The 11,839-nt window shown below is 59.4% G+C and overlaps 1 protein-coding gene across 1 annotated transcript in view; it reads right to left on the minus strand.

The window, feature by feature from the left end:
- Positions 1-470: 470 nt before the first annotated feature.
- Positions 471-11,839, minus strand: part of TET3 (tet methylcytosine dioxygenase 3) — a 26,382-nt gene continuing 15,013 nt past the window's right edge. The window contains exons 5-11 of the mRNA XM_014945459.1: positions 8,537-8,630; positions 7,554-7,762; positions 7,276-7,426; positions 6,717-6,806; positions 5,793-5,930; positions 4,024-4,360; positions 471-3,644 (exon numbers count right to left, since the gene is read on the minus strand). Coding sequence (XP_014800945.1) covers positions 1,906-3,644; positions 4,024-4,360; positions 5,793-5,930; positions 6,717-6,806; positions 7,276-7,426; positions 7,554-7,762; positions 8,537-8,630 — 2,758 coding nt within the window. The 3' untranslated portion in view covers positions 471-1,905. The remainder of the gene's footprint in view (positions 3,645-4,023; positions 4,361-5,792; positions 5,931-6,716; positions 6,807-7,275; positions 7,427-7,553; positions 7,763-8,536; positions 8,631-11,839) is intronic.

Below are 11,839 nucleotides of genomic sequence, written 5' to 3' on the forward strand. Positions count from 1 at the left end.
TTTTTTTTTTTTTTTTTCTTTTTAAGTTTCGCTTTTTTAAATCTAGGTGAAAGTGCTTTTAAAAAAATTCTTTCCCTATTTACAGGTTTTAAAATCAGACCACGTTAAATGTTCAGGCTGTTTTTTTACCGAGATCCTGCTGATCTGTGCCAGTGCGCGAGGAAGGAGGGTGACAGTAAACACGAAGGTGATCTCTTGCCCGGTGACGGCGTCGGCTCTGGCTCGCTGGCTCTTCCAAAAGGCACCTCAAAGTGCAAAAGCAACGACCCCCCCCCAACCCCACCGCCCCCCTTGGGGGACGCCGGCACCCGGATCCGGCCACGGGGAAGCTCACCCGTCCGTCCGTCCGTCCGTCCGTCCATCCTTTCACCGGCGACGGGCGGAAAGTCTCGACTGAGATTGTTCGAAAAGCACCACGCGGTTGTTGTCATCGTTGGGTTGTTTGTTGGGTTCTTATTGGTTTTTTCTTTCTTTTTTGTTTTTTTTTTTTTGATTTTTGCGGGAAGAACGGCGATCCGTAGGAAGGAGGGATGGCACCCGGGGAGAGAAAAAAAGCACCGAGCCCCGGCGGCGCGCGCCGGCACCGGCGGGGAAGGGCGACCGGCGCGGGGGTTTGGCCAACCAAGTCTTGGGATTCGCTCTTCCCAGAGCCGATCGCACGGAGAAAAGTCCCCCGGAGACGGAAAGCACCAGACTTTAGCAACAGTGATGTACAGAGAGCAACACTAGCTATTCACAGTTTGGGGTTGGTTTGTGTGTTGTTTTTTTTTTTCCTGTTTTTGTGTATATATATATTTAATTTTTTTTTTTTAAAACTTTTCTTTCTGTTTTTGTCCTGTCGGCTCCTTTAGAGATGCCGCCGCCGCCGCCATCGCTCTCCCCGGGGCCACCAGCAAAGGAGCCCCCCCATGTCCGAGCTCGAGCGTGGCCCCCCCGGCAGCGGCGGTCTCCAGCCCGGACGTGTCCTGAGGTCTCCGGCGCCGGGAAAGACGCCAACTCGCTCCGTCCCGCCGGAGCCGATCCCGGAGCCGAGCAAAAACGCACCGTCCTGGGACACCCCGCTCAGCAGCGGGTCTCCCGTCGCTGTAAGAAAGGACTCCTCAAGTTGCAAAATAGGTATTTTTAGGTCCTCGGGGAAAAATAAAAAGTCATGGATGTTCCACGTGTCCGGCTGGGGGTAAAGCCCACGAAGCCGCCAGCCCCCACGCGTCGGAGCTGGAGGGAGTCACCTCTTGCCTTTAAGCTGGTTTGGTGTTGGGGTTGTTTATTATTTCTTCTTCAGGGTGTTGGGGTTGTTTATTATTTCTTCTTCAGGGTTTTGGGGTTGGGTGGTTTGTTTTTTCCACATTGGCTTCTTTTTCGAAGATCGGCTTCGTCGTTGTCGCCAGAGTAAAAAATAAAATAAAATAAAATCCAATAAATAGGCATTTTTAAGTGGAATTAAAAACCTCTCCTTTGCGAAAGGACGCTATAAACTTCTCCCTCCGTTCGCACGGCGCACGAGGCTAGATTAAAAAAACGCGGAGATATAAATATGAGATTACCGAAAAGCGTCAAACAGCATCGTTCCTCTATTCTTTTTCTTCTTTTTTTTTATCGAGTTTTGCCTTTGTTTGCCAACTCCTCGCCAAGCGCAGCTCTCCGACGGCGTGCGCCCGCTGTTTCCAAGCGTGCGGGTTTGGGCTTCGCTTTCCATGGGTTGGGTTTTCCATTGGGTTTTGGTTGGGTTTTGCCTCTTTATCTTTTTTTTTTTTTTCCTTCTTCTTCTTTTTTAAATTTCTTTTTTTCTTCTTCTTCTTTCTTCTCCCCCACGCCCGAGGAGAAAGCACCACGAAGCAACGCCGCCGGGGCTGCGGCGCCGCCGAGGGTTGAGGTAAGATGGGGCCGCGGCCGATGGCCTCCCTCTCAGATCCAGCGGCTGTAGGGGCCCGTCACCTTGGTGTAGGCGTAGGAGGACACAGTGATGGCGGAGTTGGTGGGGATGGCCACCGCCTGCCGCGTGGGGACCGAGTCCCTCCTCTCCTTGCTGGGGGCCTCGCTCGCCAACGCGCCGCCCCACTTGCGTTTCTTGGCGAAGGCTTTGGCGTCGGGCGGGAGACCCAACCGCGCCGCCTCCTCCTGCCGGGCTCGGGCCCGTTCCGCCAACTGCTTCATCTTGGCCTCCCACAGCGCCAGGCCGTGGTTGGGCTGGTTCAAGTTCTTGTGTTGGTAGAAGACCAGGGAGATGCGGGTGGGGTGGCAGCGGTTGGGTTTCTTCAGCGGGGTGGTGGCGTGGAGCTCACGGCGGGCGCACTCGATGAGGATGGAGCCGTGGGCGGGCGCCACGGCCACCCCGCCGATGTTCTCGTCCAGGAAGTTGTGCTCGCTGTCCGACCACTCCTCCTCCTCTTCCTCCTCCTCCGCCGCCTCCTCCTCCTCCTCCTCCTCCTTCACCGCCTTCTCCGGCAGATCCTCCTCCAGGCCGAAGGGGTCCCACGGCTTCTCCCGGCGGGGCCCCGCCGCCCCCTTCTCGCCCACCGCCGCCTCCCATGGCTTCTCCGGCAACCCCGGGCTGGGCGCCGGCGTCCTCCGCTCCTCGGCCTTCACCGCGCCCCACGGCTCCTCGGGGAAGCCGGGCAGGCCCGGCAAGGCCGAGCCGAACCCCAGTGGCCCCAGCAGGCTGGAGGTGCCCGTGCCGGCCAGCCCCGTCTCCCCCAACTTGCAGGGGCTCCACGGTTTGGGCAGCAAGCCCGTGCCCCGCGTCGCCGCCGCCGCCGCCTCTCCCCCCAGAACGTTGGGCCACTGCTTCTCCGGCGGTGGCAAGCGGGCGGCCATGTCGAAGGCGCTGGGCTTCTCCCTCCCGCCCGAGCCTGGCGCCAGGCCGCTCCACGAGCCCTCAGCCGTGCTAGTCCTCTCGGGGGAAGACATGCCCCGGGGGGCTTTGAAGGGGCTCCACCGCTGCTCTGGCCCCGCGCCGCGCGCCGGGATGGCTGGCAGGGCTAAACCGGTGCCGGGCACGGCCGCCGCGCTGGGAAGGGGCTCGATGGCGGGCGGAGGGTCCGGAGGCTCCTGCTTGATGGGTCGGCCGCCGAAACAGTTCTGTGCAAACGGCGGTGCCTCCTCCGAGCCCGAGTTAGTCCTGTGCGTCCCGGCCACCGCCGCCGCTTTCTGCTGGCTGGCGTAGCGGTTCGCCCGCTCGTAGGTGCGCTGGTGATGGTTTTTGCTCCGGACGCTTTGCGGGATGGGCTCGGGGAAATCGGAGTTCCCGTAAGCGTGGTTGAGGTTCTCCTGCAAGGCCGGGACGTCGGGCTTCTTCTCGTAGCCGTTACTCACCCAGCTGCTCCCGCTCCTCTCGGGCGCCCCGTAATTGAGAAACTGCGAGGGGAACACGTGGTTGCTGGAAAAACCGTAATACCCGAAGGAGGGAAGCGCGAACTTGGAGTGAAACCCGTTCACGGAAGGCAGATTGGGCTGTGCATAGTAGGAATGGTAAGAGTAAACACTGTTCATGCTGTAGGGGTCGGAGGGGCGGCAGCTCCCCAGCACCGAGTAGCTCTCCACCACCGCGTTGCCGTTGTACTTGAAGGCGTTGTAATGGCTCTGCGGCTCCACCTTGATGGAAGGTTTCAGCGGCTGCGGGGGCAGCCCGTTTTTCAACGCCATACCTGCGGGCACAGCACACACACAGCCCCCGTGACCCGCCAGCCCAGGACACCGCCCTCGGGGAGGGAGCAAGGACCCCCCAAAAAAAAAACAAAACAACTCAGCCAGACTCGAAAATCCCACCGTGACGGGCTCAAAGGATGGGCACGGAGGTCAGTGGCACCACCCGGCGCGATGGCACCGATTTGCACCCACACTCCGGTCTCCCCACTGCACCGTGGTACAGGGAAGAACCCAGGCACCTCAAAAATGCCATCCTGCACCCCAAGACACCAAGGGCTCAACGCCACCACCCCCAGAAAGCCCCCAGCTGCATCCCCATCCCCTCACGTGCTTTCCGGACGGCTTGGGGTGGCAGGACCTCGGCTCTGCCCCCCTTACCTGCGTTTTGCTGGAGCGTGGGGAGCTCCAGCGCTTCCTGCTTGATCTTCTCCGGCGTCATCAGCTTCTCCTTCTGCAGCTTCTTCTTCTCAGCGGCGGCTTTCCTCGCTTCCAGCTGCCTCTGCCGGCAGGACTTGGCGGGCTCGGGCAGCTTGCGGACCTCGCGGGGGAAGGACGTGAGCACCTGGATGGCCCCGCTGCCCACCTTGGCGTTTTGGTTCTCCTCGCTGCCGAACTCGTCCGTGCTGGACATCTTGTAGAGGGGGAGGACGTGCAGTTGCTCATCTTCAGGGATCTTCCCCACCACGCGATTGTCTTCCTTCGTCAGCGTGCAGACCTGGGGGAGCGCAGGGTGCCATCAGGGGGACGCTGCCCACACAGGACAGGGGCAAAACCTCCTCCTTCTACCTCATCCGTGTGAAGCCACATCAGCCTGGCATCTCCCCCAGCCCCACCGCTCCCCAACCAGCACCTGGAGACCTCCTGTGGGGTTTGGGTTGGACAAAAGCAAACGCACAGTCCTCGTTAGCACCGTGATTTCATCCAGCTGGGGTGGCATCAGCAACCTACAGACCTCACGGGTTTCATCTGAGGTGTGCAAACACCAAGGACCGGCCACTGGAGTCACACAGGTAGGACAGTTGGGGACAAGTGTGGGCTTCATTAACCTCATGAAGTTCACCAAGGGCAAGTGCAGGGTCCTGCACCTCTGGAGGAATAACCCCACACACCAGTACAGGTTGCGGGTGACCTGCTGGAGAGCAGCTCTGAGGAGAAAGACCTGGGAGTCCTGGGGGACAACAAGTTGCCCATGGGCCAGCAATGGGCCCTTGAAGAATGGTCTCCTGGGAGGCACTCAGAAAAATGTGACCACAGGCCAAGGGAGGTCACCCTGCCCCTCTGCTCTGCCCTTGGGAGGCCACATCTGGAGCACTGGGACCAGTTCTGGGCTCCACAGTTCCTGAAGGACAGGGAACTGCTGGAGAGGGGACAGCAGAGGCTACAAAGATGATGAGGAGCCTGGAGCATCTCCATGATGAAGAAAGGGTGAGGGACTTGGGTCTTTTTAGTCTGGAGAAGAGAAGCCTGAGAGGAGATCTCAACGATGCTGAGCAAGAGCTAAAGGGTGGGGTGCAAGAGGATGGGGCCAGACTCTTCTCAGTGGTGCCCGGGGACAGGACAAAGGGTGATGGGCACAAACTGAGACATGGGAAATTCCATCTCAACATGAGGAGGAACTTCTTTCCTGTGAGGGTGGCAGAGCCCTGGCAGAGGCTGCCCAGAGAGGGTGTGGGGTCTCCTTCTCTGGGGATATTCCAAACCCCTCCTGGACATGTTCCTGTGGGACCTGCTCTGGGTGGCCCTGCTCTGGCAGGGGGTTGGACTGGGTGGTCTCCAAGAGGTCCCTGCCAACCCCTGCCAGTCTGGGACTTTGTGACTCTGTGATATTCCCCACTGTGTGCAGGGCTTTCAAATCCCAATGGGATCAGGTCACTCAGTGGGTGGTTGATAAACAGAAATCAAGGAAAAATACAAAATTAAACCAAATAAACGCTATTTCCACTGCAGCAGGTAAGATCTCTTCCTGTCCAACCTGCTCTGGGTGACCCTGCTCTGGCAGGGGGTTGGACTGGGTGATCCCCAGAGGTCCCTGCCAACCTCCACCCTTCTGTGATTCTGTGACAGCGGGGACTGAGTGGCTCAAAAAGGAGCATCCCAAAATGGGATGGGGGGAGCACCCCGAAAAGCCCCACCGGCCGCCTGCTCACCACCGTGCAGCCGTTGTAGAGGTTGTGCTGATCTTTGTGAGCGTGAGCGCAGAAGTCCATGCACGCCGTCACTCCCGAGAACGGCCTCCCCTCCTTCAGGCCCAGCCGGCAGTCTATGGCCACGTCCTCGTTGGTAACCTGGCAGGAGGAGGAGAGTCAGAGTCATAGAGTAATAGAGTTGCCCAGGCCGGAAGGGACCTCCAAAGGCCATCTAGTCCCACCCCCCGCAGTCAGCAGGGACACCCCCAACTAGACCAGGTTGCCCAGGGCCTCATCGAGCCTCTCCTTGAATATCTCCAGGGAAGGGGCCTCAACCACCTCCCTGGGCAACCTGTTCCAGTGCTCCACCACCCTCACAGTGAAGAACCCTCTCCTCATCTCCAGTCTAAATCTGTTCCCCTCCAGCTTGAAGCCATTGCCCCTCGTCCTGTCACTGCAGGCCTTTCTAAACAGGCCCTGCACACAATACTCCAGGTGAGGTCTCACCAGAGCAGAGTAAAGTGGCAGAATCCCCTCTCTGGACCTGCTGGCAACGCAGCTTTTGATGCAGCCCAGGATGGGATTGGCCTTCTGGGCTGCAGCTGCCCACTGCCTGCTCATGTCCAGCTTCTCCTCCACCAGCACCCCCAAGTCCCTTTCCTCAGGGCTGCTTTCCAATCCCTCACCCCCCAGTTTGTATTGGTGGCGAAGATTGTTCCGGCCCAGGTGCAGAACCTTGCATTTGCTCTTGTTGAACCTCATGAGGTTCACCTGGGCCCACCTCTCCAGCCTGTCCAGGTCCTTTTGGATGACATCCCGTCCCTCTGGTGTATCCACAACACCACACGGCTTTGGCTCCGGTTATCCAAAATCTCCTACGTGCCACCACCCCGCACCCTTTTGAGGGGCCAACGTGCTCCGGAGAGGACAATTGGTGGCCAGTACCTGGTTTTGGTAGGCTTGTGGTGCCAGCCTCTTGTAAAGCGGAGCAACCTCGGTGGCCAAGTCCTGGAAGCTTTTCCGGAGCAGCTCTTCCTGCAGTAGGGAAGAGAGAGGAAGGTGTCACCCAGGGGTTTCAGCAGAGGGGACACAATTAGGGGAAGAGCCCCCGCAACGCCACGCCGCATCCGACCCTCCCCACGATGTCCCTCGCCACCCAAAGCACGTGGCTTAAATTCCTGGTGAGGTTTTGGCCATTCAACCTCCACCATCTGTTGTACTTTTGCTTGCCCAACCCATGAGCCCTCTGGCATCTTCCCTGGGGTTTCCAGAATGACCTCATTAGTGCCACCAGCACTTGCTGTCACACCAGAAGTCTCTGTGATGCCAAAGCGAGCCTGCCCTCTAGTTTCACCGAGTTGGCTTTCTTTCCCCCCCATCTCCCTAACTCATCAAAAAAACCCCACAAAAAATCCCATTTTCAGGCTTTTCCCCCTGCAAAACTTGGAGGTGGGGGTAAAAGGAGGTCTGAACCCGCAGCCCCCGCTCCACCCGTGTCACCCACCTCTTTGGGATTGTCCCCCACCAGCCTGAACTTGCGGGGAGTTTTGCTCCGGGCGTATTTGCAGCCGTTAAAATACATGCTCCAGGAGCAGCCGAAGGAGAAGGAAGCGCCGCAGGTGTTGGGGTCCTTGCCTTGGCACGCACAGGTCCGGCTGCGGGAGGGACACCATGGAGGAGGGTCAGCAGCACCGAAAACAGAGGCAGGGGGGGACATCCCACATCCCCTTCCCACCCCATCCCACGTTCCCCAAAGCATCCAGGTGGTGCGGGGAGACTTACTCGTCGTTCAAGCCGCAGCGGCGGCTGGTGGGGTTGCCGTACTTGGTGAGGGTGTCGGTGAGCTCCTGGTAGAGCGTGTCCCCCAGCGTGCGGGGGATGCCCTCCCAGGCCAGGATGAGGATGATGATGACGGCGTTCTGGCAGTGGTGGCCGGCCCGGTGCCGCACCAGGCACAGCAGCTTCTCCTCTTGGTTGTGTCTCCGGATCACCTGGAAAAAGAAAAAACAGGGGGTTCAAGTCGGATGGCTCTGATGGCAAACAAGAAATTTTTTACTCTGAGGGTGGTGAGACACTGGAACAGGTTGCCCAGAGAAGTTGTGGATGCCCCATCCCTGGAGGGGTTCAAGGTCAGGCTGGATGGGGCCTTGAGCAACCTGCTCAGGTGTCCCTGCCCAGGGCAGGGGGGTTGGAACTAGATGATCTTTGAGGTCCCTTCCAACCCAAACCATTCCAAGACCCACCTGGATGCTCCTGAGTAACATGCTCTAGTTCTAGGCAATCCTGCTTCAGCAGGGGAGTTGGACTAGATGATCTCTATGGTCCCTTCCAACTCTAAAATTCAGTGAAATTCAGTGAAATTCTATGATTCTATGATGGGGAGGACCCCAAAAGTGGGTTCTGGTTGCTTTCCACAGCATTCCGTAGGGATCTGGGGGGGGCAGAGCTGTAGGGGCTGCATCCACCCATGGGTTTTTTGGGTGCTGGGGGGGGTGATGTGACCAGCCCAGGGGCTGCAGGCAGGGACGTGCTGCTCAGCAGGTATTTAGGATGGGAAACCCCAGGGAGTTTCCCCGGGGGTGGCCGTCACTCTCGCTTCCTCCCCCACAGCCGCAGAAAGAGCATCCTGCTCCTGCAGCTCCTGCTGGCCACCGCCAGCGAGGGACCTCCTGGTCCCCAGGCAGGGAGGGGACGGGCAGGAGCATCACCCCAGGGAGGGCTCTGAGGTGGGGGACGAGAGACGGGGTGGGGGGGAAGGCACTCACCCACTTGGCGATGGGGCAGCCCCGGGAGCTCTTCCCCTCCTTCCCCGTGTAGATGACCTTCTCAATGCGGATGGCCTTCCCCTTCTCGCCGTACCTGCCATGGGACAGGCATCAGCCCCACTTGCCCCCACCGTGCTCACGAGTCCCCCTGCTCACCCTCATGAGCCCCCACTCACGCCACCAGACCCCACTCACCCTCACGGGACCCCACTCGCCCTCATGGGACCCTACTCACCTGCACTGAGACCCCTCTTGAGCACCCACTTGCTTCACAGGACCCCACTTGCCCTCACTGGACTCCACCTGCCCTCATGGGAGCCCTCTTGAGCACCCACTCACCCCATGGGACCCCACTCGCCCTCATGGGACCCCTCTTGAGCCACCACTTGCCTCACAGGACCCCACTTGCCTCACAGGACCCCACTCGCCCTCACTGGACCCCACTCGCCCTCACGGGACCCCTCTTGAGCACCCACTTGCCTCACAGGACCCCACTTGCCCTCACTGGACTCCACTTGCCCTCACTGGACTCCACTTGCCCTCACTGGACTCCACTTGCCTTCACGGGACCCCACTTGCCCTCACGGGAGCTCTCGAGCACCCACTCACCCCACAGGATCCCACTCACCCTTGCTGGACCCCACTCGCCCTCCTGTGACCTCACTCACCTTCACGGGACCCCTCATAGGACCCCACTCACCCTCACAGGATGCTTCTCTCCTTCTCTCCTTCACAGGACCCCATGGGACCCCACTCACCTTCATCAGCCCCAGCTCATCCTCACGGGACACCACTCGCCCTCCTCATGGAACCCCATCCATCATCCCAGGTCCCCACTCACCTTCACGAGACCTCAGGGACCCCCACTTGCCCTCACAGGACCCAGCTCACCCCCCCAAGCCCCCACCAGCCCCCATGGGATCCCTCATAGGCCCCCACTTGCCCTCACAGGACCCCTAAGAATTCCCAGTTCACCCTCATGGCTCCTGCTCGCCCTCATGAGACCCCGCTCTCCCTCATGAGACCCCACTCGCCCTCATGAGACCCCACTTGCCCTCATGAGACCCCACTTGCCCTTGTGGCCCCCCCGGGACAGGAGGGGATGGGGCAGGGGCCCTTACCGCTCCTCCATGAGCTCCCTGATGGACGCCACGGTGGGCCCCGAGCCCAGGTGGGTGTAATAGGGTCCCTCGTCCTTCTCCACAATTTGCTCTGCAGAGGCAGAAAAGAGGGGGGGAACAGATATTTTGGGGTTTGCACCTCCACTGGCTGCCCCGAAGGATGCCAAACCCCCAAATTCCCCTCAAATGGAGCACTTTTGCACCCAAACCCAAAGGTACCTCAGCAGCGTTTCCCCCTAAGAGCACTGGGGAAGGGAAGCCGCAATTAGGGGTTCGTTAAACAGCCCGAGGGCTCCTCTTCATTTTCTGCTCCCAGCACTAAAAACGCCACTGGGGATCGGGGGGACGGGGGCTCAGCCCCAAAAACCTCCCCGGGGGGATGCAGCCCCCTCCAAGCCTCCCGGCAGGACTGTGGCTCCATCCTGGCACCAGGGCTCGGCACCGGCTGCTTTGAGCGTGGGGCATTTTGACGAGCTCTGATGAGATGAAGCAATTAGCAGCGGTGGGCAATTCAGCATATACCCCCCCGACCCCCCTGCTCCCCACCAGCTCCCACCCTGGCACCCGCCTGGCCCCGCTCACTGGGACTGGCGCAGCCGAGATGCTGCCAAAACCATCAGGGGATGATATTGGGGCTGAAAACTACCCGCTGGTGCCACTTCCAGGCTCATCAGGAGGATTTGGGGATGCTCAGGGGATGCCCGGAGTTGGCTGAGCCTGGGCAAGGAAGGAGCAGGAGCTACCGGGGAAGGATGCTGGGCTACAGAAGAAGGATGCTGGAGGCCACAGGCAAAGGCTGCTGGGGCTGCAGGAGAAGGATGCTGGGTCTACCAGAAAAGGATGCTTGGCTATTGGAGAAGGAAGCTGGGCTACAGAAGGATACTGGGGCTACCAGAAAAGGATGCTGGGCTACAGGAGAAGGATGCTTGGCTACAGGAGAAGGATGCTGAGGCTACCAGAAAAGGATGCTTGGCTATGAGAGAAGGATGCTGGGCTACAGGAGAAGGATGCTTGGCTATGACAGAAGGATGCTGGGCTATGACAGAAGGATGCCCGGGGCTACAGCAGAAGGATGCCCGGCCAGAGGATGCTGTGGCTACGGGAGAAGAATCCTGGGCTATGGATGCTGGGCTACTGCAGAAGGATGCTGGGCTACAAAAGGATGCTGGAGGCTATGGGAGAAGGATGCTGGGCTATAGGAGGAGGATGCTGGGCTACGAGAGAAGGAAGCTGGGGCTATGGATGCTGGGCTACTGCAGAAGGATGCTGGGCCACAAAAGGATGCTGGAGGCTATGGGAGAAGGACGCTGGGCTAGGACAGAGGTATGCCAGGTGCTATGGCAGAAAGATGCCAGGGCTATGGCAAAAGGCTTCTGGGCTACGGAGGATGCTGGGGCTCCAGCAGAAGGATGCTGGGCTATGGCAGAAGCTGGTGCTGCTAGAGAAGGATGCCGGGGCTAGCAGAGAAGGATGCTGGGCTACAGCCCTGCAAGCAACAACCCCCAGCAGCACCAAACCCCTCGGGGGGTTTCAGGGCAGGAAGGTGCTGGTGTGGGGAAGCCAAGGATGCTGGGGGCCAGCACAGGGGTCCATCTCCGGCGCAGGGGGATGCTCAAACGCCGCCGGCGGGGATGAGGACGCGGTGCCAGGGCCGGGGCTGATCCATCCTTCCAACCCTCAGCTCTCACCACCCTGATTTTCATTCCCATCATGTCGAACTGGCCGGGAGCCAGGGCGAGGAGAAAGCCGGGCTCAGCTGGGCTGCAGCTGTCCAGACAGGGATCAATACGGGCCACGCAGCGAAGGCTGATTTTATTACGGCGTCTAAACAGCACAGGCACCTAATAAAGCCCCGAGCCCCGACTCCTACTTAATTGCTTTCTCTCACAGCTTTGCCTTGAGAAAAACGGAGAGAGGTGGTGGGGGGAGGAGGGGAATCCCCCACCTTTCCCAGCTTTTAAAACAGGTTGCAAAGGAAAAAGCCACCCGAATCTTTTCAAGCAGCGCAGGGAGAAACTCCGAGATCGGTTCGAGCGGCTCCAGAAAAGCCTTTCATTCGCTCGGGCTAATTACTGCTGCCATTTACAAGCAAATAAATAAATAATCATAAGCCCTGCTAATAAAGTGCAGCTTGCACTTGGCCCCAGGCCACCTCTCCCAGCAGCGCGGGGGTTCGTTGGTC

The sequence above is a fragment of the Calidris pugnax genome, unplaced genomic scaffold, assembly GCF_001431845.1.
Source record: "Calidris pugnax isolate Ruff unplaced genomic scaffold, ASM143184v1 scaffold120, whole genome shotgun sequence".
Lineage (NCBI taxonomy): Eukaryota > Metazoa > Chordata > Aves > Charadriiformes > Scolopacidae > Calidris > Calidris pugnax.